This window comes from Heterodontus francisci, chromosome 1 (genome assembly GCF_036365525.1).
Source record: "Heterodontus francisci isolate sHetFra1 chromosome 1, sHetFra1.hap1, whole genome shotgun sequence".
NCBI lineage: Eukaryota > Metazoa > Chordata > Chondrichthyes > Heterodontiformes > Heterodontidae > Heterodontus > Heterodontus francisci.
In genome coordinates this window covers 200027719-200055239 of record NC_090371.1, presented here as the reverse complement: position 1 = coordinate 200055239, position 27521 = coordinate 200027719, and the positions used below count along the sequence as shown (strand labels likewise).

General features: G+C 43.9%; 1 protein-coding gene across 1 annotated transcript; it reads left to right on the top strand.

The window, feature by feature from the left end:
• The first annotated feature begins 1847 nt into the window (after positions 1–1847).
• Positions 1848–27175, top strand: grpel1 (GrpE-like 1, mitochondrial). Its single transcript, XM_068040065.1, has 4 exons — positions 1848–2060; positions 16800–16962; positions 18498–18579; positions 25954–27175. The coding sequence occupies exons 1-4, from the start codon at positions 1882–1884 to the stop codon at positions 26301–26303; spliced, it is 774 nt and encodes a 257-aa protein (XP_067896166.1). The 5' UTR covers positions 1848–1881; the 3' UTR covers positions 26304–27175.
• The last annotated feature ends 346 nt before the right edge of the window (positions 27176–27521 follow it).

Sequence of the window (27521 nt, the reverse complement as noted above, 5' to 3'; positions counted from 1 at the left end):
CCAAAGTAAATCACAGCAAGAGTGAGGTTATGCTCTTTGGGAACTGAGCTGACCAATCCTGAAGATCCTGGGGATATGGTTCGGAGGGGCCAGGGCGGCACCAAAAACCGAAAGGAGTGAACAGCCATAGTGAAACAGAAACAGGGGATGTAGGAGCAACAATCCCTCTTCATTGCAGCTAAGAACCTGCTCATCAGGCAGAAGGCACTCTCTGTGTTGCTGTATATGGCACAGGTCTGGCCCATACCCTGCTCTTGCACCATGGCGGTCACCTGAGCCATCTTCCACTTTATCTGGAGATCGAAAATAGACCGTGTCCACAGGGGCATCATGTACAAACTTTTGAAGGGGGAACAAAACATACCCAATGTCACCCTCATCCTGATGGCCATCTTTGTGTGCGGCTGCATCAAGCTGTGTAGCCCTTCGGTATGCAAGCACCAAGTGTCACTACGTGTTGAGGTTCTATCTTCCCTCAGTGCTGCAAAAGATGGGTTGCCGTGGAACGTTCCATTCAGTCGGATCGCACATATCACCTGTCCCTCGTGGAAAAGACTGTACAGAAAACACGTTTGATCACAAGTCCATCAGGCAGTGTTCCGCACGTAATGTCCTCAGGGCCCTACGGGAAAAGGAGATGATGGATCCTGTGGGATGGTTCCCTGAGCAGACTGTCAAACTCATTTCACAGAACGCTTCATCACCAGAACTTTTAAACAAGCACCAAGACATAGCTTAGCTGGTGGTGAGAAGGGCCCTCCCCGTCAGATCCTTCCTGCACGCCTAGAGTCTCATTGCCTCCGCATTCTGCCCTTGAGGCGCTGCAGTGGTAAAGACACCATCGCCCACCTTCTTCTGGAATGTTCCTTCGCAAAGCAGGTCAGGAAAGAGATGCAGTGATTTTTGTCAAGGTTCGTCCCAAGCAGCTCTGTGGCACAGGATTCAGCACTCTACAGGCTGTTCCAGGGACGCACACCGAGATAAACATCAACTGCTACTGGAGGATCATCAGCTCGGTGAAAGGCGCAAAGGGCTGTCAACAACCGAGTTTTGCAGACTGGCACATTCCAAGGTCCAGGACTGCAGGCTGAGGGACACATTAAAGCCTGGGGCAGTCGCCGCAAAGGCTCAATGGGGAAAGACCATAGTATACTCAGAGGCTGGAAACCATGTGAAATGTCTTAGGATGTATGCACTGCAGAATATTTGACACGGAATGTAAATGTACATTGTAAATATAACTTATAGGGGCAAGTGTCGTGAGGCACTTCATGTATAGTACTGAAACTGCTCTGTATTGCACTTTACATAAATGTCAAATTTGAACTGTTAAGTAATGTACTTTTATAAATTTTATGAACAAAGCATTTTTTTGAAAAAGAGGTCCTTGGTGGAGGAAATGCCATGAAAATGAAGATGAGCCAATTGTTGAATTAGCTTTTATAAATTTTATGAATGACATATACTTTTGGGGAAAAAAAGTCACGCATCATCCTAACTTGCCGTTCTTTCACTGTTGCTGCGTCAAAATCCTGGAACTCCCTTCCTAACAGCACTGTATATACCTACACTACATGGACTGCAGCAAGCTCACCAACACCTTCTCAAGAGCAACCAGGAATAGTCAATAAATTGCGGCCTTGTCCACGACACCCACATCCCGACACTGAAACAGTTCAATGCGAAGCTATCGCTCTGCGCGTCGATTAATTGATCGAACGATCCTGCGCCTCGCTCTCGATTACTTTCCCCTCCTTCGACCTTCGAACTCGAAAAGCGGATCCCGCGCACACGCACGATTGTGTGACGTCACATGGGCGAAGAGTAGGGTCCTGATTGGTCAGAGGGAATGTAACGTCACTGTTGCGTCAGTGCGGAAAGATGGCCATGGCGTGCTGGGGCAGCCGTGTGCTGCGGGCCGGCAGCCGGCAAGTGCTGACAGGCGCAGGGAGAGCGAGGTCCGCGGCGGGCTCGGGCCGGATTCTGCTGTTGACGGGCGCAGGGAGAGCCGGAGCGGCGGCGGGCCCGTGCCGGAGCGGTAACGGCTCCGCTCCCATCAGGTAGGTTTGGTGAGGCCTGAAGGTGATGAGTTGGGCCCGGTGTCTGCCACATGACCCGATTCAGCCGAGTCCCGGTGCTCTGCGAGCTCCTCCGGTTAATCGGGCGCCGCCTCGACGGCTTTGGGGCCCGGAGACTGTTAAACTCACCCGCTAATGGAGCTCCGCCACCCGACGACGGCTTTACATCCCTCACGACCACCCCGGGGAATCTCCTAACCTGCGGCTACTGCATTTCCTGGCCATTGTAATGCTTGGACCTGGGGAATCGGTCTGTGACGATCTCCCGCTGACCTTTAATTCTGTCCATAACACGCATTCCCTGTAGATCGTCTTCAGCCTGTCCCTGAGTGTAGGTGCCAGTCACTTATTTGTTCTGTGCTTCTTTCATCACCGTCACCAGAAACCGCTTCAAACACCTTTAAAGCCCCGCCCGGTCTTTATCTACCCCCATTTCTCCTCCCCTTATACGAGTGTCTCTCCTCTTCCTCCCCTCTCTTCTCCTGTACTCGTTCATTGCCCATTCTGTTTTGAAACGCTAATGTCTTTATATGTGCTGAGACCTATAAAAATGTAAGTTATTGAATCTTTTTGGAGTCTACAGCAAAGACATTTGTGAGGATTTTGGGTTCAGCTTTCGGAGTAGCTTTAATAGTTTGCGCAGTACAATTGGCAAATATTGTATCAGCTCAGAGGTTCCTTCTCTCTTTTTCACGTCAGTGGGGGCCCAGCGTTGTCAGGAATCCCTTTGTTTTTGATCAGACTATCAGTTTTACTGTAGTGCTTTAAAATGCCTTTAATGATAAAACCTTTTAATGCTAAATGTTTACGAATATACAAGTTTAATGGGTAGCAAAAGACCAGTTGGTACATCAAGCTTGCCCAAGCACCTTGAATTTCCCCCTCCCCCAATAGTTATATCCCTTTCCTTCCCCTCCCTCCACATCCTGTGTCCATTCATTCCATCCTAAAGCATTAATATATCTTTTTATGTGATGAGTCCTATAGAAATGTAGGTTATTGAATTTATTTGGAGCCCACAACACACTGCTTCCTACCCCCATCTTTGTGTCCTCTGCTCCTCCCCAAACCGTTAAAATGGGATAGTGAGTATTATAGTTATTCTGATGCAGAAAATGTTACTATGTTGCATGTGTGATCTTCCTTTGACAAGTAATGCATTGTTTGCTCCCAGGCAGTACATCCATGTTTTTTAAAATTACATTTAAGTTTTAAATGTCATTTGTATTGTTTGCTGAGTACTGCTCAGGCTATTCCTGGATTATGAATGAACATAGGAACAGGAGTAGGCCATTCAACCCTTGAGCCTGTTCTGCCACTCAGGTCATGGCCGATCTGTAGTGGTGATGTTGGGAATGGCATTAAACAGGAAATTAAAGACTCATGCGATAAAGGAACATCTGAAATTATGGGTGACTTTAATCTGCATATAGATTGGGCAAATCAAATTAGTCACAATACCGTAGAGGAGGAATTCATGGAGTGTATACGGGATGGTTTTCTGGACCAATACGTTGAGGAACCAACGAGAGAACAAGCCATCCTAGACTGGGTATTGTGTAAGGACAGAGGAATAATTGACAGTCTAGTTGTGCGAGACCCCTTGGGGATGAGCGACCATAATATAATAGAATTCTTCATCAAGGTGGAGAGTGACGTAGTTGATTCTGAGACAAGGGTCCTGAATCTTAATAAAGGAAACTACGAAGGTATGAGGCGCGAGCGAGTTGGCTATGATGGATTGGGAAATGTTACTTAAAGGGATAACAGTGGATAGGCAATGGCAAGCATTCAAAGAACATATGGATGAATTGCAACAATTGTTTATTCCTGTCTGGCGCAAAAATAAAATGGGAAAGGTAGCCAAACAATGGCTTACAAGGGAAATTAGAGATAACATTTGATCCAAGGAAGAGGCATACAAATTTGCCAGAAAAAACAACAGATCTGAGGATTGGGAGCAGTTTTGAATTCAGCAAAGGAGGACCAAGGCATTGATTAAGAAGGGGAAAATAGAGTACGTGAGCAAGCTTGCAGGGAACATAAAAACTGACTCAAAGTTTCTATGGGTATATGAAGAGAAAAAGATTGGTGAAGACAAATGTAGGTCCCTTGCAGTCAGAAACAGGGGAATTTATTGTGGGGAACAAACAAATGACTGACCAACTAAATGCATACTTTGGTTCTGTCTTCACAAAGGATACAAATATCATACCAGAAATGTTGGGGAACACAGTGTTTAGTGAGAGGGAGGAACTGAAGCAAATCAATATTAGTAGAGAAATGGTGTTGGGGAAAATGAGACCTGGGTGTTCTTTTACACCAGTCGCTGAAGGTAAGCATACAGGTGCAACAGGTGGTATAAAGGGCAAATGGTATGTTGGCCTTCACAGTGAGAGGATTTGAGTACAGGAGCAGGGATGTCTTGCAATTATACAAGGCCTTGGTGAGGCCACACCTGGAATATTGTATGCAGTTTTGGTCTCGTTATCTGAGGAAGGATGTTCTTGCTATAGAGGGAGTGCAGCAAAGGTTTACCAGACTGATTCCTGGGATGGCGGGACTGACGTATGAGGAGAGATTGCGTTGGTTAGGATTATATTCGCTGGAGTTCAGAAGAGTGAGGGGGGATCTCATAGAAACCTATAAAATTCCAACAGGACTTGACAGGGTAGATGCAGGAAGGATATTCCCGATGATGAGGGAGTCCAGAACCAGGGGTCATAGTCTAAGGATAAGGGGTAAGTCATTTAGGACTGAGATGAGGAGAAATTTCTTCACCCAGAGAGTGGTGAGCCTGTGGAATTCACTACCACAGAAAGCAGTATGAGGCCAAAACATTGTATGTTTTAAAGAAGGAGTTAGATGTCGCTCTTGGGGCAAAAGGGATCAAAGGATATGGGGGGAAAGTGGAAACAGGTTACTGAGTTGGATGATCAGCCATGATAATGAATGGCGGAGCAGGCCCAAAGGGCCGAATGGCCTATTCCTGCTCCTATTTTCGAAGTTTCTATGTATCTTTACTCCGTTCATCCAACTTGGCTCCATATCCCTTAATACCCTCGCTGGGCAAATATCTTACTAATCTCGGTTTTGAAGTTTTCAGTTGATGTACGCTGAACAGTTTTTTTTTTGGGTGTGGTGGAGAGAGTTCCAAATTTTCACTACGCTTCGTGTGAAGAAGTGTTTCCTGATATTACCCCAAATGGCCTAACCTCAAGGTTATACCACTAATTCTGGACTCCCCCACCACAGGCAATTGTTTCTCTCTACACTATCAAATCCATCATCTTAAATATCTCAATTATATCACCTCTTAATCTTGTATACTTTCTAGGGATTACAAGCTTAGTTTATGCAACGTGTCTTCATAATTTAACCCATTTGGCCAGGGTATTATTCTGATGAAACTGCACTGCAACCTCTCCAAGACCAATATATCTTTCCTGAGGTGCAGTGCTCAGACTGAATGCAGTAGTCCAGATGTGGTCTACTCGGAGCTTTATATGAGATTAGAAAATTCCCATCTATTGCCACATGTTTATGACCACCTTCTCTGCTGGAAAGTAGGCTTTGTTCCACAGGAAATCTGTGATGCCAAAATCATCGCACTATACAAAAACAAAGGTGACAGAGGAGACTACAACAACTACAGGGGCATTTCACTCCTTAGTGTCATGGAGAAGGCCTTTGCTAGGGTCATAATTGGATAACGCGGGATATTGTGAGCCTTGTCAAAAAGTAAAAGGAAGCATTCGTAGGGGCTGGAAGGCTAGGAACAGACAAATCCCTTGAGGAATATAAAGATAGTAGGAAGGAACTTAAGCAAGGAGTCAGGAGGGCTAAAAGGGGTTATGAGAAGTTATTGGCAAACAGGATTAAGGAAAATCCCAAGGCTTTTTATATGTATATAAAGAGCAAGAGGGTAACCAGGGAAGGGGTTGGCTCACTCAAGGACAGAGAAGGGAATCTATGTGTGGAGCCAGAGCAAATGGGCGAGGTACTAAATGAGTACTTTGCATCAGTATTCACCAAGGAGAAGGACTTGTTGGATGATGAGTCTAGGGAAGGGAGTGTAGATAGTCTCAGTCATCTCATTATCAAAAAGGAGGAGGTGTGGGTGTCTTGCAAAGCATTAAGATAGATAAGTCCCCAGGGCCTGAAGGGATCTACCCCAGAATACTGAGGGAGGCAAGGGAAGAAATTGCTGGGGCCTTGACAGAAATCTTTCCATCCTCATTGGCTATAGGTGAGGTCCCAGAGGACTGGAGAATAGCCAATGTTGTTCCTTTGTTTAAGAAGGGTAGCAAGGATAATCCAGGAAATTATAGGCTGGTGAGCCTTATGTCAGTGATAGGGAAATTATTAGAGAGGATTCTTCGGGACAGGATTTACTCCCATTTGGAAACAAATGGACTTATTAGCGAGGGCAGCATGGTTTTGTGAAGGGGAGGTCGTGTCTCACTAATTTGATTGAGTTTTTTGAGGAAGTGATGAAGATGATTGATGAAGGAAGGGCAGTGGATGTTATCTATATGGACTTCAGTAAAGCCTTTGACAAGGTCCCTCATGGCAGACTGATATAAAAGGTGAAGTCACATAGGATCAGAGGGGAGCTGGCAAGATGGATACAGAACTGGCTCTGTCATAGAAGACAGAGGGTAGCAGTGGAAGGGTGCTTTTCTGAATGGAGGGATGTGACTAGTGGTGTTCCGCAGGGATCAGTACTGGGACCTTTGCTGTTTGTAGTATATATAAATGATTTGGAGGAAAATGTATCTGGTCTGATTAGTAAGTTTGCGGATGACACAAAGGTTGGTGGAGTTGCAGACAGTGATGAGGATTGTCAGAGCATACCGCAGGATGTAGATCGGTTGGAGACTTGGGCGGAGAAATGGCAGATGGAGTTTAATTCGGACAAATGTGAGGTAATGCATTTTGGAAGGTCTAATGCAGGTGGGAAGTATACAGTAAATGGCAGAACCCTTAGGAGTACTGACAGGCAGAGAGATCTGGGCATACAGGTCCACAAGTGGCAACGCAGGTGGATAAGGTAGTCAAGAAGGCATACGGCATGCTTGCCTTCATTGGTCGGGGCATAGAGTATAAAAATTGGCAAGTCATGTTGCAGCTGTACAGAACTTTAGTTAGGCCACACTTAGAATAATGCGTGCAATTCTGGTCGCCACACTACCAGAAGGACGTGGAGGCTTTGGAGAGGGTACAGAAGAGGTTTACCAGGATGTTGCCTGGTCTGGAGGGCATTAGCTGTGAGGAGAGGTTGGATAAACTTGGATTGTTTTCATTGGAACGACGGAGGTGGAGGGGCAACATGATAGAGGTTTACAAAGTTATAAGCGGCATGGACAGAGTGGATAGTCAGAAGCGTTTTCCCAGGGTGGAAGAGTCAGTTACTAGGAGACATAGGTTTAAGGTGAGAGGGGCAAAGTTTAAAGGGGATGTGCGAGGCAAGTTTTTTTTACACAGAGGGTGGGGAGTGCCTGGAACTTGTTGCCGGGGGAGGTGGTGGAAGCAGGTACCATAGAGACGTTTAAGAGGCATCTTGACAAATACATGAATAGGATGGGAATAGAGGGATACGGACCCCGGAAGTGCAGAAGGTTTTAGTTTAGGCTTGGAGGGCCGAATGGCCTGTTCCTGTGCTGTACTGTTCTTTGTAATTACAAGACCCCATTTACTTGCAGACCGAATGTACCTGGAAACACAGTGCAGTTTCTGTGCCAGCAGATCTACTGTGGGTATGATCATCTCCAAACGCCAGCTACAGGAGAAGTGTAGGGAACAGAGTATACCCCTTTACCTTACTTTCGTAGATCTCACCTAAGGCTTACAACATCGTCAGAGCACGGCTGTTCAAGAATTTGGGAATAATTGGCTGTTCACCGACGCTCCTCTGTCTCATCTGCTCCTTCCATGACAACATGCACTGCACTGTACAGTTTGATGGATCCACTTTTGACACTTTCGGGGTGAAGACTGGAGTGAAACAGGGTTGTTTCCTAGCCCTCACTCTATTTGGCATTATCTCTCTATTTGGCATTATCTTCTCCATGCTCCTGACCTTCGCCTTCCCTGCAGTTATGGAAGGAGTCTACTTGCACACGAAGTCCGATGGCAAACTCTACAATCTATCAAGACTGAAAGCAAAGACGGAAACACATTGCTTCCTGATCAGAGAACTCCTCTACACTGATGATGCTGCGCTCGTCGCTAACATGCAAAATCCGCTACAAAGACTCATGGACTGTCTCTTCTGTGCTGGTAATTTGTTCTCCGTGACTATAAGAATCAAAAAGACCGTGGTCACGGGGCAAGGTGTTGCATCTCTGCCCTCACTTTTTCCCCTGATATTCTATTTTTTTTTATTCATTCATAGGATGTGGGAGTTGCTGGCTAGGCCAGCATTTATTGCCCATCCCTAATTGCCCTTGAGAAGGTGGTGCTGAGCTGCCTTCTTGAACTGCTGCAGTCCATGTGGGGTAGGTACACCCAAAGTGCTGTTAGGAAGGGAGTTCCAGGATTTTGACCCAGTGACAGTGAAGGAACTACGATATTGTTCCAAGTCATGATGGTGTGTGACTTGGAGGGGAACTTGCAGGTGGTGGTGTTTGCATGCATTTGCTGTCCTTGTCCTAGTTGGTAGAGGTCGTGAGTTTGGAAGGTGCTGTCTAACCAGCCTTATGCGTCGCTGCAGTGCATCTTGTCGATGGTACACACTGCTGCCACTGTGCGTTGGTGGTAAAGGGAGTGAATGTTGGTGGATGGGGTGCCAATCAATCAGGCTGCTTTGTCCTGGATGGTATCGAGCTTCTTGAGTGTTGTTGGAGCTGCACCCATCCAGGCAATTGGAGAGTATTCCATCACACTCCTGACTTGTGTTTTGTAGATGGTGGACAGGCTTTGGGGAGTCAGGAGGTGTGTTGCTTGCCGCAGGATTCCTAGCCTCTGACCTGCTCTTGTAGCCACGGTATTTATATGGCTACTCCAGTTCCGTTTCTGGTCAATGGTAGCCTCTAGGATGTTGATAGTTGGGGATTCAGCTATGGTAATGCCATTGAATGTCAAGGGGAGATGGTTAGATTCTCTCTCGTTGAAAATCATCATTGCCTGGCACTTGTGTGGTGCAAATGTTACTTGCCACTTATCAGCCCAAGCCTGGATATTGGCCAAGTCTTGTTGCATTTCTACATGGCTGCTTCAGTATTTGAAGAGTCGCGAATGGTGCTGAACATTGTGCAATCATCTGCGAACATCCCCACTTTTGACCTTATTGAAGGAAGGTTATTGATGAAGCAGCTGAAGATGGTTGGGCCTAGGACAGTACTCGGTCAAATGCTGCCTTAATGTCAAGGGCAGTCACTCTCACCTCACCTCTTGAGGTTAGCTCTTTTTTGTCCATGTTTGAACCAAGGCTGGAATGAGGTAAGGAGCTGAGTGGCCCTGGCGGAACCCAAACTGAGCATCACTGAGCAGGTTATTGCTCAGCACGTGCCGTTTGATGGCACTGTTGATGACACCTTCCATTTCTTTACTGATGATTGAGAGTAGGCTGATAGGGCGGTAATTGGTCGGGTTGGACTTGTCCAGCTTTTTGTGTACAGGACCTTCCTGGGCAATTTTCCACATTGCAGGGTAGATGCTAGTGTTGTAGCTGTACTGGAACAGCTTGGCTAGGGGCGCGGAACGTTCTGGAGCACAGGTCTTCAGTAGTATTGCCGGCATATTGTCAGGGCCCATAGCCTTTGCAGTATCCAGTGCCTTCAGTTGTTTCTTGATATCACGCGGAGTGAATCGAACTGGCTGAAGTCTGGCATCTGTGATACTGGGGACTTCAGGAGGAGGCCGAGATGGATCATCAACTCGGTACTTCTGGGTGAAGATTGTTGCAAATGCTTCAGCCTTATCTTTCGCACTGATGTTTAGGGCTCCCCCATCACTGAGGATGGGGATATTTGTGGAGCCACCTCCTCCAGTTAATTGTTTAATTGTCCACCAGCATTCACGGCTGGACGTGGCAGGACTGCAGAGCTTAGATCTGATCCGTTGGTTATGGGATTGCTTGGCTCTGTCTATCGCATGCTGCTTACGCAGTTTGGCACGCAGATAGTCCTGTGTTGTAGCTTCATCAGGTTGACACCTCATTTTGAGGTATGCCTGGTGCTGCTCCTGGCATGCCCTCCTGCACTCTTTGTTGAACCAGGGTTGGTCACCTGGCTTGATGGTAATGGTAGAGTGGGGGATATGCTGGGCCATGAGGTTACAGATTGTGGTTGAGTACAATTCTGCTGCTGCTGCTGGCCCACAGCACCTCATGGATGCCCAGTTTTGCATTGCTAGATCTGTTCGAAATCTATCCCATTTAGCATGGTGGTAGTGCCACACAACACAATGTTGGGTATCCTCAGTGTGAAGGTGGGACTTCGTCTCCACAAGGACTGTGCGGTGGTCACTCCTACCAATACTATCATGGACAGATGCATCTGTGGCAGTCAGATTGGTGAGGATGAGGTCAAGTATGTTTTTCCCTTTTGTTGGTTCCCTCACCACCTGCCGCATACCCAGTCTAGCAGCTATGTCCTTTAGGACACGGCCAGCTCGGTCAGTAGTGGTGCTACCGAGCCACTCTTGGTGATGGACAATGAAGTCCCCCACCCAGAGTACATTCTGTGCCCTTGCCACCCTCAGTGCTTCCTCCAAGTGCTGTTCAAGATGGAGGAATACTGAGTCATCAGCTGAGGAAGGGCGGTAGGTGATAATCAGGAGGTTTCCTTGTTTGATCTGATGCCATGAGACTTCATGGGGTCTGGAGTCGATGTTTAGGACTCCCAGGGCAACTCCCTCCCTACTGTATACCACTGTGCCGCCACCTCCGGTGGGTCTGTCCTGCCGGTGGGACAGGACATACTCTGGGATGGTGATGGCAGTGTCTGGGACATTGTCTGTCAGGTGTGATTCTGTGAGTATGACTATGTCAAGCTATTGCTTGACTAGTCTGTGGGGCAGCTCTCCCAACTTTGGCACAAGCCCCCAGATGTTAGTAAGGAGGACTTTGCAGGGTCGACAGGGCTGGGTTTGCCATTGTCTTTTCTGGTGCCTAGGTTGATGCTGGGCCGGGTGGTCCGTCCGGTTTCATTCTTTTTTATTGACTTCGCAGCAGTTAGATACAACTGAGTGGCTTGCTGGGCCATTTCAGAGGGCAGTTAAGAGTCAACCACATTGTTGTGGGTCTGGAGTCACATGTAGGCCAGACCAGGTAAGGATAGCAGATTTCTTTCCCTAAAGGACGTTGGTGAATCAGATGGGTTTTTACAACAATCGACAATGGTTTCATGGCCATCATTCGACTAGCTTTTTAATTCCAGATTTATTAATTGAATTCAGATTCCACCTTCTGCTGTGGTGGGATTTGCACCCATGTCACTAGTCCAGTGACAATACCACTATGCCACTGCTTCCCCTTAATAGGGATACTTTTAGTATCTTCCACCATGAAGACAGATATAAATGTTCGAAGTCACTGCCATTTCCTTGTTCCCATTATTAATTCCCCAGTCTCCTCCTCCAAGAACATAAGAAATAGGAGCAGGTGTAGGCCATTCGGCCCCTCGAGTTTGCTCTGCCATTTAACTAGATCATGGCTGATCATCTACCTCAATGTCAATTTCCCGCACTATCCCCATATCCCTTGATATCTTTAATATCTAGAAATCTATTGATCTCAGTCTTGAACGTACTCAATGACTGAGCCCTCCCCAGGTAGAGAATTTCAAAGATTCACCACCCTCTGAGTGAAGAAATTCCTCCTCATCTCAGTCCTAAATGGCCTACCTCTTATTCTGAGACTGTTCCCTGGTTCTAGATCCCTCAGCCAGGGAAACATCCTTTTTGTATCAACCTTGTTGAGCCCTGTAAGAATTTTGTATGCTTCAATGAGATCACCTCTCATCCTTCTAAATTCTAGAGAGTATAGGCCCAGTCTCTTCAATCTCTCCTTGTAGGACAGTCCCACCATCCCAGGAATCAGTCTGGTGAACCTTTGTTGCACTCTCTCTGTGGCAAATGTATCCTTCCTTTGGTAAGGAGACCAAAACTGTACAAAATATTCCAGATAAAGTCTCACTGAGATTCTGTACAATTGCAGCAAGATTTCTTTACTCCTGTACTCCAAATTCTATTGCAATAAAGGCCAACATACCATTTGCCTTCTAATTGCTTGCTGCACCTGCATGTTAACTTTCTGTGACTTGTGAACAAGGACACCCAGGTCCCTTTGGACGTCAACACTTCTCAATCTCTCACCAATTTAAGAAATATTCTGTGTTCCTGTTTTTCCTACCAAAGTAGATAACTTCACATTTTTCGACATTATATTCCATCTGTCATGTTCTTGCCCACTCACATAGCTTGTCTAAATCCCCCTGAAGCTTCTTTGCATTCCTCCTCACAACTCACATTCCCACCTAGTATTGTGTCATCAGCAAACATGGAAATACTACTTTTAATCCCCACATCCAAATCATTGATATAGATTGTGAATAGCTGGGGCCCAAGCAGTGATCTTTGCAGTACCCCACTAGTGACAGCCTGCCAATCTGAGAATGACCCATTTAATTCCTACTCTGTTTTCTGTCCGTTAACCAATTCTCAATCCATTGCCAGTATATTACCCCCAATTCCATTGGTTCTAATTTTGCTTACTAATCTCATGTGTGGGACCTTATTGAAAGCCTTCTGAAAATCCAAGTACACCACATCCACTGGTTTGCACTTACCTATTCTGCTAGTTATATCTTCAAAAAAACTCCAACAGGTTTGTCAAACATGATTTCCCTTTCATAAATCCATGTTGACTGCCCAATCTTACCATTGTTTTCTAAGTGTCCAGTTATCACATCCTATATATAATAGATGCTAGCATTTTCCCTACCACTGATGTCAGGCTTACAGGTCTATAGTTCTCTGTTTTCTCTCTTCCTCTTTTCTTAAATAGTGGGGGTTACATTTGCAGCCTTCCAATCTTCAGGAAGTGTTCCAGAATCTCTAGAATTTTGGAACATGTGTCCACTATCTCTACAGCCACCTCTTTCAACACTCTGGAATGTAGATTTATCAACTTTCAGTCCCATTAATCTCTCCAGTACTACTTTTTGCTAATTTCTTTCTGTTCCTCATTCTCGCTCATCCCTTGGTTCTTCAGTTTTGCTGGGAGGTTTTTTGTATTTTCCTTCATGAAGACAGATACAAAGTATTTGTTTAGTTTCTCTGCCATTTTCTTATTCCCCATTATAAATTCTCCTGTCTCTGCCTGTAGTGGGCCCACATTTGTGTTTGCTAATCTTCTCCTTTTTACATACTCCTGTAGAAGCTTTTACAGTTCGTTTTTGTTTCTCAGTAGGTTACTTACGTATTCTATTTTCTCTTTCTTTATTAGTTTCTTAGTCCTCCTTTGCTGAAATCTAAAATTCTCCCAGTCCTAAGGCTTACCACTTTTTTGGCAACTTTGTAAGGCTCTTCCTTTGATCTAATACAATCTTTAGCTTTTCTTGTTAGCCACGGTTGGATCATTTTTCCTGTTGGGTTTTGTGCCTCAAGGAATGTAAATTTGTTGTAAACCACATACTACTTCAAATGCTAGCCATTGCCTGTCTACCATCATACCTTTTAGTCTATTTTCTCAATCTACCGCAGCCAACTTGCCCTCATACCTTCGTAGTTTCCTTTGTTTAGATTTAAGGCTCTAGTTTTGGATTGGCCTATATCACTTTCAAACTTAATGTAAAATTCTATCATATTAATGGTAACTTTTCCCTAGAGGCTCCTTTACAACAAGATTATTAATTAGCTCTTCTCATTGTACAATACCAGATCTAAAATAGTTGGTTCCTCAACATACTGTTGTAGAAAAGCATCTTGTATACATTCCAGGAATTCATCCTCCACAGCATTAATGCTAATTAGGTTTACCCAGTCTATATGTAGATTGAATTCTCCCATAATTACTGTATTACCCTTGTTACATGCACTGCTAATTTCCTGATCTATACTGTATCCTACATTACCACTACTGTTTGGCCTATAAATAACTCCTACCAATGTTTGCTGCCCCTTGCTGTTTCTTAGCTGTACCTAAACCGATTCTACATCTTGATCCTTCAATCTAAGTTCCTCTCACACTAATGTACTGATCTCATCCTTTATTAACAGCGCGACCCCCCTTTCCCTTTTGCCTATCCTTCCTAAATGTGGAATACCCTTGAACATTCAGTTCCCAGTCTTGGTCACCCTGTAGTCACGTCTCCATAATGGCAGTTAGATCATCCCTGTTTACTTTTTATTTGTGCTGTTAATTCAGATAGAGTGCCTTTAATTCTGACTTATTTTCACAACCTCTAGCCTTATCTGCTCACACACTGTTAGGTTTGTACACTCTGTCCCTTCCTGCCACACTCATTATCAATTCCCTTATTGCTACTTTGCTGTTTTGCTTTCTCGCTCTTTAAGTTATCACATCTTCCCTCACTTGATCCCTTGCCCTCACTATTTAGTTTAAAGCCCTCTCTACTGCCCCAGGTATATGACTCGCCAGAACACTGGACGCAGCACCATTCTGGTACAGACTGTACCAACAAACCCACTTTCCCCAGTACTGGTGCCAGTGCCCCATGAATCAAAACCCATTTCTCCGACACCAATCTTTGAGCCATTCATTTAATTCTCTAGTCTTTACCCGACTCCAATTTTTTTGTGGCTCAGGTAATAATCCAGAGATTAGTACCTTTTGAGGTTCTGCTTTTTAATTTGGCCCCAGGCTGCTCATACTCCCTATGCAGAACCTCTTTCCTTGTCCTATGTCATTGGTACCCACGTGGACCACGACAACTGGATCCTCCCCCACCCACTGCAAATTCCTCTCCAGTCCCGAACGCTGGCACCGGGCAGGCAACACGGCCTTCTGGACTCTCGCTCTTGGCAGCAGAGAACTGTGTCTATTCCCCTGACTGTACTATCTCCTAGTACCACTACATTCCTATTTACTCCCCCCCACTTGAATGTCTTCCTGTACCATGGTGCCATGGTCAGTTTGCTCATCCATACATGCTGAAAGAACCTCAAACCTTTTGGACAATTACAAGGGCTGAGGCTCCTCTAATTCTTCCTTCTGGATTCCCTTACCTGCCTCACTAGCAGTCACACCCTCCTGTCCCAGAGCACTGATCAAATCAGAAGATATTATCCTAAGGGGTATGACTGCCTTTTGGAACAAAGTGCCCAGGTAACTTTCCCCATCCCTAATGCATCACAGTGATTGTAGCTCGGCCTCCAGATAACTGACTCTGAGCCGAAGCTCCTTGAGATGTAGACACTTACTGCAGATGTAGTTGCCATGGATCACACTGGTGTCCACCAGCTCCCACGTGCTACAACTGCAACACATCACCTGCCCAGCCATTTTTATTCTTTTAATTATCTAATTAAGGGACTGACATTTACTTCAGCTGCTATTCCTTTTTACATACTTGTATACACTCTTGCTGTCTGTTTCTAGTTCTTGTTTACTCTCAGTCTATTTTCTTCTGCTTGTTTTTTTCATCATCCTTTGCTGGTTTCTAACATTTTCCCAATCTTTTGGCCTACCGCTAATCTTCACAACATTGTCTGCCTTTTCTTTCTGTTTGATACCAAGCTAAACATCCTTATTTAGCCAAGGATGGTATATCCTTCTCGTAGAGTATTTCGTTCTCAATGGAATATATCTTTGTTGAGAATTATGAAATCCCTCAAATGTCTGCCACTGCTTATCTACCATCTTACCTTTTAATCTGTTTTTCCAGTCCACTTTAGCCAAATCTATCTTCATATCCTTGTAATTGCCTTTATTTAAGTTTAAGGCACTAGTTTCAGACCCAAGATGCCCATCCTCAGGATTTTACATTCATCTTATCATGTTATGATTCTCTGAAGGCTAGCATTCTATACTGTAAAATAAATCTCAAGCAGTTCTATCCCTTCTTTCTTCACCGTGGTCAAAATCAGTCTATAATCTGTGTAGTATGATGCTGAATTCTGTTTAGATCCCTGGCTTGCTTAAGTTAATCTTAGAGTGGTGGTGGGGACACTACAATTCACCTCAGTATCTTGTAATAGGGAGAAGAAAGATCAACAAAGGCTTCTGCTCCCAATTACTATTGACTGATCCTTGCTGGAAGTACATAGATCCAAATGTTGGTTAAGAATGTGATTGCACCTGACTACCTCAGCAGCACTTGCTGTTTAAGCTGGAGTATGAAAAAGTGCCACTTGGGTGAAGTTCTATACAGCTGTCCCTGTGTATGCCTTCAGTTGAATGAGGGTTTATGAGAAAACAGGAATGGCAGAACGAAATAAAATTACTAATACTAAAATATAACATCTAAAATTCAAAACTTAAATAAGGTATGAACTGAATTATTGAATTTCCAACCAACTTAATCAATTTAATTACTGTCATTTGACAGAATAACACCTTCAATTCTACAAGGATCAAGTAATTTACTGCATTGTAGTGTTAATCCTTTCCACAGCTGTGTTTGTGTTGTAGAGTAAAACAAACAATTCTGATTAGACCTCATACTTGATTCATAAATGTCATTAGTCATGCTTGTCCTACTGTTGGTGTTTCTTTTCAAAAAAAAAGTAACGTGAATTTAATACACTCCTTAGGTTTTTCTGTACAGCTACTCGGCAGAAAAATACAGGACAAAGCGTTGAAGATGACCAAAGCCAGACTCAGAATGAAGACAAGGATGAAGGAGGACCGAGTTCAACAGAGAAAACACTTGTGGAAGAAAAGACCAAGCTGGAGGAGCAGCTGAAGGATCTTACAGTAAGTATAAAATAACTAAATTTTACTTTGATCTTGGTTGAGAAGGTAAAAAAAGCACATCCTGTGACTTATGACAGTAATATTTCTACCATGCAAAACAAAATAGCCTGAATTCCCTGATCGTCTTGACCTAAAGACACGGAGTGGAATTCAGGGTGGGACCTGGCAATGCTGGGTCTTGCTTTCTCTCCTCGTCTTCCTCACATGCTCGTGGGCCTGTTTTGAATTATGTCATAATTCCTACACCGTTTTAACAATGCTAGAGTGCAAACTTGGTTCCAGTTTTGCTAGGGGTGTTTGGGACACTTAAAATATGTTGGACTCCCTGCTGCAATTAATTTGAAAAGTACAAATTAGTATTTTTAAATCAAATTCTAGCACACTTGTGTTGGGGTATTTCCCTAAGGCAGGCACCTTAGCTGTGTGTAGATGGCATGGATGCCTATCAACAGTATGGGAAGTACTTTGAATCCCAGAATTTGGTCCCACCAGAGGCGTATTGACGAGTGAGCTGTAGTATCACTATACCCATACCTGTTTCTGCCTTCTCAGAAAATTTGGCTCGAAGGTATTCTTCGGATAAATTATAGGGCTGTGTTTCTTTAAGGCTACAAAGTATAATTGCCAAGTTAACAGTGGCCTTGTTTGTTGTTGTGTCAATTAAGGTTTGAGCATTTTGGTATTTTATCCTGTTGAGTTTCTGTGTTATCTCCAAATGGCCCATTGTGCTTTTTTCAAGTGTAACAAAAACATTTGCATCTGATATATTGTAGTATTTGAAGTGTGACAGACGCGAAGTGCTGCACACAGTTTTTGTAAAAGGCAGCTTTGCTGGAGTGTGGTTCTACCCTGACCAGTTGTACTAATAACTTGCTCAACTGGCCATTCTCTAGACTAGAAACTGAATTCCATCAATCTATTTGACCCCTGGACAACATCACAGTTGACTCCAAACTTATTACCTGAAATAAAAGCAAAATAGTGCAGATGCTAGAAGTCTGAAATAAATATAAAGTGCTGGAAATACTCAGCAAGTTTGGCAGCGTCTGTGGATAGAGAAGCAGAGTTAATGTTTCAGGTCCCTGATGAAAGGTCACAAACCTGAAACGTTAACTCTGTTTCTTTCTCCACAGATGCTGCCAGATCTGTTGTGTGTTTCGAGCACTTTCTGTTTTTGTTTATTACCTGATGTGTGCATGTGTATTTCCAGCAGGCAATGCCTGATATTGTTCAGGAACAGGAAACCCTGAGCACTTTTCCCTTCCCAAACCCAGGTGTACTGATACCAAGTAGGGCCTTATGGCTGCAATTCACTTATTCAACACAGTGATTGAATGTGTAATCTTCCTGGTCTTTCTGGCTCAGGTAGTCATTGCCTTAACCAGCTGGAAGTATTGTGAAGGTAAATTTATAGACTAAATATAATGGGAATTAATCACATTGATATATAAAATAGCTCAACTTTTAAATAAAAATTAAACAGATATGACTAGTTGAAGTGAAAAATATTGTGTGGACGTTTTATATTTTTTTAGGACAAGTATAAGCGAGCGCTAGCAGATACTGAAAATCTACGTCAAAGAAGCCAAAAACTAGTTGAAGAAGCTAAGCTATATGGTAAGATTCTGACATTGGATACCAGTAATGTTGGATTTACACACAATCCACACACTTTATTACTGGTGTTTGCACAATTTCTTCACTTGCAGATTGGTGGTGTCGAATGTTTGGAATGGTGCAGTCCTGTCGTGTGTGCTGTTGGTGGTAGGAACAGGAAGCGAGCTCTGTTGGTGCTGTTCATTCACCAACAGGTGGGATTAACCACCTGTCCCTTGTTGGAGCTTCTTAGGTATTTTATATTGGGGTTGAATGTCCTTGCTTGGTGTTTCACTGTGTGATACATCAGAATGGTGTGTTCTCAAACAATAGTTGAAATTAAGTAGTTAACAAGCTGCTTTATTAATGATGAGTTGTACAGGGAGCTGTAACATATTTGATTTCATGGCCTCTATTACCAAGTTTGAAAGATGGAAGAACTTTCTGACTGGTTTGGATAAATACACTTCTATTTAGAGGATGTTTAATTCCATCTGAGGGTAAATTTTAGCCATTTCCATCTGGTTTGGATAAAGATTTTAAGTGAAACCCACTGTGCTTTCTGTTTCCACACAGCTACTGTGCTATGGGTAGAACATAAATATAAGACTGTATTTTGTCTGCAGTGTAATCGTGCCTTTGTAGCATTTAGGCCTGTGAAAATGTTACATTTGACTGTTCCGGATATGCAATCCTGTGAAATTTAACCTCGCCTGTTTATCTGGTTTGTTCCAAGTCAAGTAATCACTTAGCTTGCGTTTTTTCCCCCTTTGGTCTGCTCTAATTCCTGTTTTGCTTTTTTTGGTCTCTTCTAATATTTTCCTTTTTTGCATGGTCTGCTCTGATATAACTGTTGCTTTGTTAAATATCTCTGGTTTGTTTTAATGCTACTTTTTTCCTCTCCGCTGGTTTGTTCTAATAATAACCACTTGCCTTTTTTTTCTGTTGGAGTATTCCAGTTTGCTTTGTTCAGGCTTGTCTACTAACTACTTTTCTGTATTGTTTAGTCTGTTCTTGTATTAGCTTCCCCGTTCTTTCCCATCTTTGTTCTGTTAACACTAACAGTTTTATCCTTCCCTCCAACACTACCTCATTTTTCCCACTTCTGGTTTATGTGCCTGTGATTTCTTTTTGTTTCATGCAATTTGTTCTTGTTAAAAGACCAACAAGTAATTGCATTACTTACACTTTGGTGTCTTAATTTTCACATTTCATTTATGTTGCCCTACACAATTACAGACATTTTTTTATTTATTCATGGGATGTGGGCAGTTATTGCCCATCCCTAATTGCCCTCGAGAAGGTGGTGGTGAGCTGCCTTCTTGAACCGCTGCAGTCCATTTGGGGTAGGTATACCCACAGTGCTGTTAGTAAGGGAGTTCCAGGATTTTGACCCAGCGACAGTGAAGGAACGGCGATATAGTTCCAAGTCAGGATGGTGTGTGACTTGGAGGGGAACTTGCAGGTGGTGGTGTTCCCATATATTTGCTGCCCTTGTCCTTCTAGTTCGTAGAGGTCACGGGTTTGGAAGGTGCTGTCTAAGGAGCCTTGGTGCATTGCTGCAGTGCATCTTGTAGATGGTACACGCTGCTGCTACTGTGCGTCGGTGGTGGAGCGAGTGAATGTTTGTAGATGGGGTGCCAATCAAGCGGGTTGCTTTGTCCTGGATGATGTCGAGCTTATTGAGTGTTGTTGGAGCTGCACCCATCCAGGCAAGTGGAGAGTATTCCATCACACTCCTGACTTGTGCCTTGTAGATGGTGGATAGGCTTTGGGGAGTCAGGAGGTGAGTTACTCGCCTCGGAATTCCTAGCCTCTGATCTGCTCTTGTAGCCACGGTATTTATATGGCTACTCCAGTTCAGTTTCTGGTCAATGGTAGCCCCTAGGATGTTGATAGTGGGGGGATTCAGCGATGGTAATGCCGTTGAATGTCAAGGGGAGATGGTTAGATTCTCTCTATTTGGAGATGGTCATTGCCTGGCACTAGTGTGGCGCGAATGTTACTTGCCACTTATCAGCCCAAGCCTGGATATTGTCCAGGTCTTGCTGCATTTCTACACGGACTGCTTCAGTATCTGAGGAGTCACGAATGATGCTGAACATTGTGCAATCATCAGCGAACATCCCCACTTCTGACCATATGATTGAAGGAAGGTCATTGATGAAGCAGCTGAAGATGGTTGGGCCTAGGACACTACCCTGAGGAACTCCTGCAGTGATGTCCTGAAGCTCAGATGATTGACTTGCAACAACCACAACCATCTTCCTTTGCGCTAGGTATGACTCCAGCCAGCGGAGGGTTCCCCCCTGATTCCCATTGACCTCAGTTTTGCTAGGGCTCCTTGATGCCATACACGGTCAAATGCTGCCTTGATGTCAAGGGCAGTCACTCTCACCTCACTTCTTGAGTTCAGCTCTTTTGTCCATGTTTGAACCAAGGCTGTAATGAGGTCAGGAGCTGAGTGGCCCTGGTGGAACCCAAACTGAGTGTCCCTGAGCAGGTTATTGCTAAGCAAGTGCCGCTTGATGGCACTGTTAATGACACCTTCCATCACTTTACTGATGATTGAGAGTAGGCTGATGGGGCGGTAATTGGCTGAGTTGGACTTGTCCTGCTTTTTGTGTACAGGACATACCTGGGCAATTTTCCACATTGCAGGGTTGATGCCAGTGTTGTAGCTGTACTGGAACAGCTTGGCTAGGGGCGCGGAAAGTTCTGGAGCACAGGTCTTCAGTACTATTGCCGGAATATTGTCAGGGCCCATAGCTTTTGCAGTATCCAGTGCCTTCAGTCGTTTCTTGATATCACACAGAGTGAACCGAATTGGCTGAAGTCTGGCATCTATGATGCTGGGGACTTCAGGAGGAGGCCGAGATGGATCATCAACTTGGCACTTCTGGCTGAAGATAGTTGCAAATGCTTCAGCCTTATCTTTCGCACTGATGTGCTGGGCTCCCCCATCATTGAGGATGGGGATATTTGTGGAGCCACCTCCTCCAGTTAGTTGTTTAATTATCCACCACCATTCACGGCTGGATGTGGCAGAACTGCAGAGCTTAGACCTGATCCGTTGGTTTTGGAACGCTTGGCTCTGTCTATCGCATGCTGCTTACGCAGTTTGGCATGCAAGTAGTCCTGGGTTGTCGCTTCACCAGGTTGACACCTCATTTTGAGGTATGCCTGATGCTGCTCCTGGCATGCCCTCCTGCACTCTTCATTGAACCAGGGTTGGTCTCCTGGCTTGATGGTGATGGTAGAGTGGGGGATATGCTGGACCATGAGGTTACAGATTGTGGATGAGTACAATTCTGCTGCTGCTGATGGCCCACAGCACCTCATGGATGCCCAGTTTTGCATTGCTAGATCTGTTCGAAATCTATCCCATTTAGCACGGTGGTAGTGCCACACAACACGATGGACGGTATCCTCAATGTGAAGGCGGGACTTCGTCTCCACAAGGACTGTGTGGTGGTTACTCCTACCAATACTGTCATGGACAGAAGCATCTGCGGCAGTCAGATTGGTGAGGATGAGGTGAAGTATGTTTTTCCCTCTTGTTGGTTCCCCCACCACCTGCCGCAGACCCAGTCTGGCAGCTATGTCCTTTAGGACTCAGCCAGCTCAGTCAGTAGTGGTGCTACTGAGCCACTCTTGGTGATGGACATTGAATTCCCCCACCCAGAGTATATTCTGTGTCCTTGCCACCCTCAGTGCTTCCTCCAAGTGGTGTTCAACATGGAGGAGTACTGAGTCATCAGCTGAGGGAGGGCGGAAGGTGGTAATCAGTAGGAGGTTACCTTGCCCATGTTTGACCTGATGCCATGAGACTTCATGGGGTCTGGAGTCGATGTTGAGGACTCCCAGGGCAACTCCCTCCCTACTGTATACCACTGTGCCACCACCTCTGGTGGGTCTGTCCTGCCGGTGGGACAGGACATACCCAGGGATGGTGATGGCAGTGTCTGGGACATTGCCTGTAAGGTATGATTCCGTGAGTATGACTATGTCAGGCTGTGCTTGACTAGTCTGTGGGACAGCTCTCCCAACTTTGGCACAAGCCCCCAGCTGTTAGTAAGGAGGACTTTGCAGGGTAGACAGGGCTGGGTTTACCGTTGTCGTTTCCGGTGCCTAGGTCGATGCCGGGTGGTCCATCCGGTTTCATTCCTTTTTATAGACTTTGTAGCGGTTAGATACAACTGAGTGGCTTGCTAGACCATTTCAGAGGGCATGTAAGAGTTAACCACATTGCTGTGGGTCTGGAGTCACACGTAGGCCAGACCAGGTAAGGACAGCAGATTTCCTTCCATAAAGGACATTTGTGAACCAGATGGGTTTTTACAACAATCGACAATGGTTTCATGGCCATCATTCGACTAGCTTTTTAATTCCAGATTTATTAATTAAATTCAAGTTCCACCTTCTGCTGTGGTGGGATTGCCCTGGGTCTCTGGGTTACTAGTCTAGTGATAATACCACTACGCCACCGCCTACCTTGACATGCACACAATGGATAAGAGTAATTGTGAGTCTGTATAGGACTTGTTCAAAAGCTGGCTAGGAATACCAGCATTAGCTGGGTCATCATTTGGAGCAGGAACAACTTCTGACTGGGTAAAAGGAGTATGATCTGATGTTTTGTAGGTGGTAAGCATAGTATGCCGCCGCCTTCCTCTGTGGCTCTCGGCAGAAATACTTCAGCATCCCTGAATCTCCATTCATGGTTTGCTTGTTGTGAGATGCTGATTAGGTGATAGTCAGCATATTTCTTATGTCCTGTGTACTAGTGATTTTAGACTATTTCTCCATCTGTAGAGAAGTGAAAGATGCTATAATTGATGGTGCAGTTTAGTTTTCTTCCTTCCTGGGGGGATAAAAGGCCTGGACTTTTAACTACCTAGGTGACACATTTGAAATCGAGAATTTCTTTGTGGAATTTCAGGTGTAGGTCATGTCCAATAGCTTTATGGACATTGACCACAACATTGCCTGGCATTGCCCTGGAAAAAGTAACTCGTGGAAAATATTGCACTCTATTTGCCTTTTATAGAGTCATAGAGATACAGCACCGAAACAGGCCCTTTGGCCCACTGAGTCCGCGCTGACCATTAACCATCCATTTATACTAATCCTACATTAATCCCATTTTCCCTGTCACATCCCCACCTTCCCTCAATTCTCCTACCACCTACCTACACTAGGGGCAATTTTTTACAATGGCCAATTTACCTATCAACCCATCTTTGGCATGTGGGAGGAGCACCCAGAGGAAACCCAAGCAGTCAGAGGGAGAACTTGCAAACTCCGCACAGGCAGTACCCAGAACTGGACCCAGGTCACTGGAGCTGTGAGGCTGCGGTGTTAACCACTGTGCCGTCCTAGTTTTAGTAGTGATCATTCTGGTCTTCACTGGAGTTCCATGCATTGTGTCTCAGACTCTACAATATTAAGGTTGACAGTAAGCTGCTCTGAGTCGGAAGGTCATGTCTAGGTTCTTGCCATAGATTAATCTGGGTCAAATTTATTTACTTAAAGACCCTTCCAATCTACCTCCCAAATAAAATATTATCTAGTTTTAATTATCCACAGAAAAATATTCATATATGAAAAATATAATGCTATGTTTTGGGGAAAGTGTTTATTTCAAAACAGAAAATGCTGGAAATTCTCAGGTCTGTCAGCAGTTGTGGAGCGAAACAGTTTCAGGTCGATGACCTTTTGTTGTGGCATTTCCAGAGCGCGTACAATTCTGGGCTGTTACCCATTCATTCTGTATTTTCTCTTATAACCAGTTTCTAAATACTAGCAATTTGATTTAATCCACATTGGCACCTAAGGCAATGCTGTAAGGATGTTTTATTTGCCATTTCGTGAAAGACCTCGGTCCGTCAATATAATAGATAATGGCACCAATTGGAGTAACACAAGGCCAAGCACATAGTTTTGATTTATACATTGCTCTTCTCTCAACTGAATTGCTGCATTTGGCCTCAGCTCCCTTGAGCTTTGGAATGGAAAAATTCACCATGCCTCCTGTTCTTTTAAGTAATTCTTGGGCAACAGCAGCATTACTTTGCCATCCATTGTTGCCCTGAGAAGGTGGGGGGGGGGGGGGGTGGCGGTGGTCGCTGCCTTTGAAAATTCTACAACAGCGATGTTTGCGAGGCCAATTCAGAGGGCAGATGAGAATCAACTATGTTGGTGTGGGACTGGAGTCCATTATAGGCCAGACCAGGTAAGGACATGCTTCTGGATTACTAGTCCAGTAACATTACCACTACACTAACATACCCGTATCCTGTTCCTGATCACTATCCAATGATCCCTGCTGGAAACTGTGGACATTGGGTAATCTGACTCTAATGCCCTTCATGGGCAAATAACCAGCGGATATTTCTTCACATCGTTCATGAAAAATGGCCACTTGCATGAAGTACCAGAGACTTAGCAGTGACCAAGGAACTGCACCCAAGCAATAGTTGGGCCTTTAGGAAAGAAACAGAATTGGGAAGTGGGAAAAGACATACAGTTGGACTTGATTATACAAAACTTCAAATTACTGAATATTAGTGTTTGCTGTGATTTTTGTCTTGCCAATAATGCCACTATTTTTGAATTTTGCATACTTGGCTAGTCTGTTCTTGGTCCTGTTCCCTTTATTGATGGTCAGTAGTTCTTTAACTTTAAAATTACTTCTTAAAGCATTTCTTTTCTGCAAGCAAGCAGTTTGGCACTTGGCAATAGTTATTAAAATTAAAGTAGAAGTCTCAACATCTTTATCCCTTTTATGCATGTTTTGCCTGATTTGTTCTCATCTAGGTGAAGGAGGTCAGTGCTGGGGTGCAGCACTGTTTCATTTATTTTGCACTGCTTAATATTAAGCACTCAAGCTAGAAAGATGTACTTTTGCCTCAACTTCAAAAGAATATTTCCTACTTTACGTTTCTGAATATTTTTCCCATTTCCTGTACCAGCTTCTGTGGTGCTTGCTCAGGTGAGAATGGTTATTACTAACAATAATTATAGTAAAAAATGTAATTTTACATTCTAATTTGCCAGGGTGTTGGAGTCATGATGGTAGATTGGCATTAGTCTTTTTACAAGTTGGTTAATTTCATAAAAGTAATTGGGACTATGCTGATTGAGTTTACTGAGCAAATATGAAATGTCATTCAAGATTTTTAAGAGAAGTATTGATACACTTCTCAGCTAAAATGGCAAAAAGCCACAGGAAAAAAAACCTAGTGGAACTCTGGTTTAATAGATACCAGCACCTTGAGTGACTTTCACAGTTCTCTTCCTATTGATTGCAACACTTCCTCTCTTTTTTTCTTTTGTACATTTTATTTATACTAGAATCCTATCAGATTTTGAGTTGTTATTTTTCCCTTTAAGGTATTCAGGGTTTCTGCAAGGACCTGTTGGACGTGGCGGATGTTCTTGAGAAAGCAACGGAGAGTGTGCCTAAAGAGGAGATCTCGGGACAGAACCCCCACTTGAAGAGTCTCTATGAAGGTCTCATCATGACTGAAGGACAACTTCAAAAAGTGTTTTCCAAGCATGGTCTTGTCAAATTGAATCCCGTTGGAGCAAAGTTTGATCCCTATGAGCATGAAGCACTTTTCCACACTCCTGTGGAAGGAAAGGAGCCAGGCTCAGTGGCGCTGGTGACCAAGATAGGGTACAAGCTTCATGGACGCACCCTTCGGCCAGCATTAGTTGGTGTTGTCAAAGGAGCAGAATGATGGTGTTTGGGACTGACGAATGCAGTATAGTTGAAAAAGGCCATACAGTTCATGTTCTTTGGCTAATGGATATTGATACTTTGTTTTGCTGTTTATGAAGATTTGAAGATAATCCTAATTTTTTTTACAAAAAATAAGGGCCTGCAGGTTTGAAATATTTCACTTGGAAGTGAAAGTGTACTGACTTCATTAAAATGAGCTTTTTTCTGTCTCGGGTATTGGCCACCAATGAATATTCAAATCTTTTAACAGCCTCCCATAGAGTTTACAATAGACTTGTTCTTGGAGCTCAAAAGGACTGTGCACTTTGCATTTGGTTCCACCTCTAGTCTGATTTAATAATTGTCTAGTTGTCTTTTGGCCCAGTGCATCATTAGTCTTTCCCCTGCTAATCCCAACCAGACTTGCTATTTTAACAGCTAAAGTGATCTTCATCTCCAAACAGAAAGGAAAAAAGTCTGTTAATTTCAAGGATCCACTTGTATGGTCTTATTGCGCATAAGTAATAACTGTCCACTTTGTGGACTGCTTAGTATTTTACACTTAGTCTTTAAAATTGTGAATTGTACACTGTACAAAATTGAATTTAATTTTAGTTTAAACTTTACTGTTGGAAAACTGATCAGGTTATGAAATATTAAGTTTAATATTCCTTTGTGTGAGAATTGTTATAGATGCCAACCTTTTCTGTTGTATTGTCACTTGTAATACACAACAGGAAAATGATATATGGAACAATTCTCTACATTCTGTGGATTACAAGGAATGATTATATAAGTGAAGTTTTTTTCCCTGACTTGTGGGAACACTAAGAAGCTAACTACTTCAATTGTTAAAGATACCACAAAATAAATTTGACCAATTTAAACTAATTGTTTGAATCTATTCTCAATTATGTGGATAAAACTATCATTGTAAATTGTATTTATTGATTTAAAATAAAGGAACATCATATTCTCATCATCCTGGGAGTGGGGGGGGGGGGGGGGGTGAAGGATGGAAGGCTGTTTAATGTTTTCCATAGCTTGTGTTTTTTTAACTAAACAAAATTAAACTGTAAAAGGAAAATAGTTTCCTAGCAGATTTCTAATTTAAAACCTCCAAGTCTGATCAATCTTAACTGACTTGGAATTAATTGAATTTCTTTGCCCTTTATTGTGCAATTGCTTTCTCTTTAGACTTCAAGGCAAGTTAGTCTAACTGGCCTGTGGATAGAGG